Here is a 6,180-nt window from a genome sequence, read left to right as displayed (position 1 = left end):
CGGTCGGTGTGCAGCTTGATGGCTCTGGGAAGAAGAGAATCTTCAAGAGTCTTTATCTTCGCATCCGTCAACAGGTGCGTCTTTTCACATCTCATCCTTCCACCGTAGCTCCGAACCACATTCCCCGCTTTCATGCAGGTCACGCTGGTGTCGTTCACACCAACAACGAAAGCCCTGATGCGGATCGGACTCCAGTCACTCTCCGCATCTCGTGTGGCAGCGGTGTACGCCCGCATCGCGCTCTGTCCTTTGCGAGGCACCTCACGCACTGCCGCCATCGGCGGCGGGCCATTCTTCCTCATCACTTCGTCGAAGTTGCAGCGGTGTTTCAGGGCGGGAGCGGCAGCGAGGCACCCACCGGCGCAGTGCATCGCCAACAGCAGCAGGAGCAGCGCCAGTGGGAGAAACGGTGCAAGGCAGCGTGGCCGGCGCATGGCTTGAAAAACGTGTGTGTGTGTGTGTTAGTTTGGTTGGATTAAGTGTAATAGAAGCAGCAGCAAAGAATTTGTCTGCTGGAGGAGGAAAATGAAGGGGGAAAAAGAGAAGGTGCCAAAGAGTGGGTGCAGCATCTGGAAGGGGAGGCGCAAGAAAAAGCCGCAAGTCAAAAGGAAGGTTCTTGCATCCCCAGTTCCGTGAGTCTGGAGAATTTCACTCATCAGGGGAGAAGATGTGGTTTCCACTGCTCGTGACACACCAGCGATAGTCCAGACACGCTCAGGAGAGTTAAGTGAACAGGCTGCTCGCCACCGTCACTAATGATGGAGATTCAAGGCGCGGGGTTTGCAAAATTGGTATTTCCTGGCTATGCAGGACGCAGAAACAGGTATGTCAGGATAAACTGCAAGTGTTTCGTCAGAGATATTGCGCTTTAGTAGGGGCTCGGCGCATCATTATCAAATGATATCCTCAGTAGTGACATTGGCACATAGCGCGTAGTATATGCAGCACCGCACAGATGGGCTGTTGTTTGTTGGATTTCAGAACAGCATTTGATTGCTTGTAAGACTCACAGTGTTGAAAGCACCAGTTGTCTTGCGTAAACATTTGGGTCATGCATCCTCGCGCGCTGGTCTGCTGTTGTCAATAGTTTAACGGCGAAGGCGAGAAAGAAAGAAGGGGAAAAATATAACTACACAAACTGAGAGCGTGATGTCACACCACCTTCTTTTAACGGAAGGTGTGTTGTGAGAAGGGACGGGGGTCCACCGAATGACATGTTATTTACCAATGTACGATAGAGGCGCGATATAAGAAGTAAATTAGAGTGCTGACTGCTGTGGCCTGTGTGCCCTCCGCGTGTTAGGTGGAGAAGGCAATCATGCGCTGGAGCTCCCACGTGATGGTACGGCGCTGTGCCGCATTGAATCCCGCACGTTCAAGGACCATATCTATAGCGGTGGGACTTGCCGCCCATATTTCAGAAAGCCCACCGAGGCGCTGACGACGCAGACAAATGTCTACTTCCAGGATCAGCGGGGACAGTAAGGGACACCAAGACAAGCCGTAGCGCTCACTCACGGAAAGGGCCTCTGTTTGTACGAGACCGCTATGTTTCTCATTATGTCTCAGCAAGCAATGCCCATGTAGGGACGCAACACTTGACCCCATGGCCTCATCTAAAATTCCATGCGACGCCAAGGATTCCTTCCGATTACTGCCGGCTCCATCTTCCACGCGGAGGCGAAATCCTACGGGCTGGTTTGTCATGCCACCGTCAGCGTGCGTTGCACGGTAGTAACCAACGGGCACACGAGCGATGCGCCGAACACGACTGCGAGACGCCGCAGGTAAACTCTGATGGTATCGCTGTATGGCTTCAATGGATGGGTGATTGACAGTTGCGACGCTCCACCCCTGTGTGGATTTCTGTGTAGGCAGGCCGCCATCCAATAACTTTGGGGCACACAGTCCACGACCGCGGCGCCCCTGCATTGGCTGCGTCGAGTCCGTGCCCCATAATGCACCCACTGTCCTCCGTCCAGACTGTTCCACTGGTCCACCGCGGTGGTATGTGTGACTGGCAAGCATTGCCGAGCCCTTCGTGGTACGTGGTGCAACTCCTAGAATATCCGCAGGTGACCCCTCATCGCCTTTCAGATGAGCTCGCCGCAGGGCAGCGCTGTTTTTTGTCTGCGGCCCCAACGGGTGGCCTGTCACCTGTGCAGCAGCCTCGCCACTGGCATCCTCATCGAAAGGGGTGTGCCCACTGGCCCCCAAAGGCTGGGAGAGCGCCCACAGCATGCCGCCCTGCCTTCTAAACTACAAGCGCTTGAAGACCCCCCCCCCCAAAAAAAAAAAAAACATGATCTAACATCAAAGAAGGAAGTGGTGACGGAGCCGCGCACACGTACACATGCGTTGAGAGGGACTGAAGACCACAATTACGGCATTTTTCCCCCTTTTAGAACATCTCTACAATCATCAAAAGAAAAAACAAAAAAAAAAAGAAAAAAAAAACGAGACGCCCCTTTAAGTGTAGATTTTTTTTTTTTGAACACTTACAAGTGTTCAAACGAAGTAAGGACCAAAGTTTTCACTGTGTCTTTTTCCATTTTGAGAACACCCAGCATCTTCCTCACAAACTGTGTCCTATAACTTCAGTAATATGTGGTGATCGTAAAGAAATTGATGTTGCCCCACCCACCCTCAGATATATATATATATATATATACACGTTTGCGTGCGTATTGAAAGAGTTATTCTGCCCCCCTTTTTTTTTGTACAACACGGGAAGAAGTAGAGGGGAAGACTGCTATTACACTGCCAGTGATTTCCACAAAGTGGTCGGCTAACGCACCAGCACACGGCAACTGCCTTCTTAAGCCTCTGTCAAAGAGTACACATACACACACAAAAAAACAACAACAACAACACACAGCAAGAAGAAGAATAGCGTTTGCTCCACGCCACACGCAACCCTTTAGCTATATGTTCTTTGAACTTTTTATCCTTAGTTAATACACACTCCTATTCTTTAAAGCTTTGTGCAATTTCCGAATTTTAGTGAGCCACCACTGCAGCTTTTGACAGGCACCCAGAAGGCGTCGTGACATATCATTGGCTTACCCTCACACATTGGGTCGTTCATTCTTGTCTTCGCCTGCCGGTGGGAATACTTCCTGCACCGCGCCGTGTTCCGGCAAGGCACGCCTCCTGTTGTTCTCGGCGTACAGCACAAAGTGCTGCACAAAGAAAACAATGTCGTACAATAGGCTGACGGAGCCGAGTGCAAACTTCACGGGGTTGCCTGTCATGCCCACCCAGTTGCCCGTTACCGCGCTATCGATCACCTGCTGCAAAATGCTGAGAGTGCCACCCGTGAAGTCGAGCAGAACATTACAGATGTTCCACCCAATCGTGCACTTCCGTTTGTAGTTGAGGTACAACTGCGGCAGGTACTTCACAACACTGGTACCCAGTTTAATTGTGCTTAAACCGTACAAGAGGTCGAGGTAGTTGAAGACGACGGTACTCCTCACACCTCCCGCAATAATACAGACCCACAGGATAACGACAAAACATACCACGCCTATGAGGACGGCCACGATGAGGCTCAACGTCTGGCTGCCACGGTCCAAAAAGATAATCTGCACGCCATTCACGAGGCAGCATGCCAATGCGTAGACCGCAAACACAACATCGTTCAAAGCGACGGTGTTAGATGACCCATTGTAGCGATCCTGGTACATGTGCTTTACGGCGTCGTTAGAGTAGAAACACAGCGTATACACCGCGTAGCACGTGAAACCCAAGATGTTCAGGCAAACAAACTCAAAACTTTGCCCCACAACACTCCCCCGACGCATGTTGAAATACAACTGTGGCAAGAAGGACACTCCCCACGCCAAGAAGTAAACCCAGCCAATACACGACGAGATGATGTTCCACGGTTTCGGATTTGCATTCACCGCCGGCGTTGTAAAGGTAAGAAGCAGAGCAACTACAGCAATAAGCAATGCACCCACCGGCCCCGACACACTGGGAGGAATATTATATTTCCCCAGTCTAATCGACGAGGGATCCGCCAGCATCGGCTCCTCTCCGTTCCTAATCCCCCTCACAGAGTGATTAGTGCCACTTCCACCGTCCCCGTCCAAATGTTCATTGTCCTTCTCATTCTGCGATGAATCGTTCAAAGGTTCCGTTGATACATATATGATGTCACTTAACGGTCTGCCGGGATCCGTCGCGGTTTTGCTTGGTGCCATGTCGCTGAAGTTAACAACTGCTCGTTCTTTCTGTTTCCGTTGCCAGAGTATCTCCTCCCACCACCCCACCCCACCCCCCAAAAAAAAACAAAACAACAACAACACGGAAAAGCAAAGTGACGGCAATAGTCCCTCACGCTATGCGTACAATGGAAGGCGTTGGTAACCAATTCAACTTGCGTGCGCCCGATGAACCCCTCGTTCATTCTGCAGGACACACACCACCACCGTTCGAACGCAATGTGCACGCGGCAATCACACACATCCGCAATAACACCAATGAAAAACTCACACACTTAAAAAGAGACCTGGTGCCCCCTGCAGGACACAGCCATTTTCCATCACCGGGTGCCACCCAGCGGTGCACCACTCCCGCAAGGTTGAGAGGCGATAGCGTAGCAACGCGGAGATTCGGGCAGCTCCAATCCACACGACCCACGCGCATGTCAAAGCAACAAAATCGCCGAAACGCCAAGCAAAAAAAGTGGGTGCCCATCACATCACCGAATACGCGGCAGCAGGAGAAAAGGGCCACCAACACCACCACCGCCTCCTGGCAAAGACGCAGGGGACCACGACCAAACGACCCCGCAGGCCCACAAACACCGATCTTGTCGGCCAGGCAGGGCTCATCAAAGTTGCAGCGTCATTGCACACACATATCCAACAGGTGATGCGGCGGGAGTCTCCCCCGCCCACCCTGCACCACCTACGCAGATGAACCAACAAGCAGAAGAAGCACGGCAGCCAGCTGACACCACATACGCCGTACCGCTCCATAAACACACACTCCCTCCCCCCTCCACCAGAATAGCAATTCGGTGCCGTGAATGCAAGGCACGAAAAATAATAATTAAAAAATAGGCGACACCGAAATACATTGCGTAACCAGCCCCATCACCTCAAACTAACTGCAAGCACACTCCCGATCCCGCATGGTAAAAACAAGAAAGAAGAAAAACGCGTTACCACAACACACTCTTCATCAACCCTTACACCCTCCCCCCTCCCAAAAAACAACAACAAAAAACACATACATCGACGACAGCGAGATTCACCTCGTGTCCCAAACCAACTGAAGAAAAGAACCCAACTGTATCATCGACAAGAAGAAACAGAACGAGTTGAGAGTATATATATATATCACAGAGACAAAGGAAACCATCAAAGACAGCTGGCCTTTTACCACTGGAAGAAAAACAAAACGACATCAGCGAGTGAACGAGTGTTTACTGCTCCCGGACACATACATATGCCAAACAAAAAACGGCCGATGGCTACATATTGTCATTTGTGTCCGCTTTGCACAACACACCGCATGGACTACAACCTCATCGCTCTCTCTGTCAAGAACATTGTCCGCCACATCACTGCTGGTTAAAGAAGCACCACCAAGAAGGCAAGTAGAGTCGAAACAGGTAAAACGAGAACGGCAATGCAAGAAGAAGATGAACACCTATCGCACACGTTTGGACCATCACCTCCCAATAATCTGCAGAGGAAGGACGCTGCCGTTGGCGGCGACGGTGCACACCTCCTCGTACCGGGGGCACTTGATCTTGCCACCGTCCTTGAAGTGCTCCGACGCCGTCAGTTGGATTTCGCCGCCCTCGGGGCACGGCTCAAAACCACTCCCGCCGAGGTACTTCACCTTCACCTTGCCCTCTGCGCACTGCACCTGCGCACACACACCGCCGACGCTCGCATAGTCACTGCTGTTGCCGGCCTTCGCCTGCAGGGATTCCGCATCCAGGCACCACGAGCCCTCGTCAGTCAGCGACCCCGGGAGAGACGCAACGCTCCCATCCGAGCACCTGCTGAGAACTGAACCCCCACTCTCGGATGAAGTATAAAACGACGAGACGAGGGGGCACTTGTCCTTTGTGCTCAGATGGCCATCCACAAGATTCCCGCTGCACCTCCCGACGTAGTGGCGTTCAGTTGAGCAGCGAAGCGTCGCGCTGTCGGAGGC

General features: G+C 52.0%; 4 protein-coding genes and 1 pseudogene across 4 annotated transcripts, besides 4 other annotated features; all 5 read right to left on the bottom strand.

The window, feature by feature from the left end:
* Positions 1–2: 2 nt before the first annotated feature.
* Positions 3–434, bottom strand: TraAM80_09548 (surface protease GP63; the record flags this gene model as incomplete). Its single annotated transcript, XM_029386226.1, has 1 exon — positions 3–434. A coding segment is annotated over one exon (432 nt), but the record flags the coding sequence as incomplete, so codon positions are not given.
* Positions 435–1,299: 865 nt separating this feature from the next.
* Positions 1,300–2,241, bottom strand: TraAM80_09547 (uncharacterized protein; the record flags this gene model as incomplete). Its single annotated transcript, XM_029386225.1, has 1 exon — positions 1,300–2,241. One exon carries the CDS (start codon positions 2,239–2,241, stop codon positions 1,300–1,302), a length of 942 nt encoding a protein of 313 aa, XP_029233960.1.
* A 182-nt stretch (positions 2,242–2,423) lies between these two features.
* Positions 2,424–2,457: a microsatellite.
* A 193-nt stretch (positions 2,458–2,650) lies between these two features.
* Positions 2,651–2,671: a microsatellite.
* A 167-nt stretch (positions 2,672–2,838) lies between these two features.
* Positions 2,839–2,890: a microsatellite.
* Positions 2,891–3,068: 178 nt separating this feature from the next.
* Positions 3,069–4,208, bottom strand: TraAM80_09546 (cystinosin; the record flags this gene model as incomplete). The annotated part of the gene is made up of 1 exon (XM_029386224.1): positions 3,069–4,208. The coding sequence occupies one exon, from the start codon at positions 4,206–4,208 to the stop codon at positions 3,069–3,071; it is 1,140 nt and encodes a 379-aa protein (XP_029233959.1).
* An 80-nt stretch (positions 4,209–4,288) lies between these two features.
* Positions 4,289–4,312: a microsatellite.
* A 531-nt stretch (positions 4,313–4,843) lies between these two features.
* Positions 4,844–5,090, bottom strand: TraAM80_09545 (hypothetical protein; annotated as a pseudogene).
* Positions 5,091–5,685: 595 nt separating this feature from the next.
* TraAM80_09544 (surface protease GP63) lies at positions 5,686–6,180 on the bottom strand (the record flags this gene model as incomplete). The annotated part of the gene is made up of 1 exon (XM_029386223.1): positions 5,686–6,180. A coding segment is annotated over one exon (495 nt), but the record flags the coding sequence as incomplete, so codon positions are not given.

The sequence above is a fragment of the Trypanosoma rangeli genome (assembly GCF_003719475.1).
Source record: "Trypanosoma rangeli strain AM80 chromosome Unknown Tra_15.4_contig_00611, whole genome shotgun sequence".
NCBI classification, from domain to species: domain Eukaryota; phylum Euglenozoa; class Kinetoplastea; order Trypanosomatida; family Trypanosomatidae; genus Trypanosoma; species Trypanosoma rangeli.
Note: the sequence above shows the minus strand (reverse complement) of the source record. Positions and strands in the feature narration are given on the sequence as shown.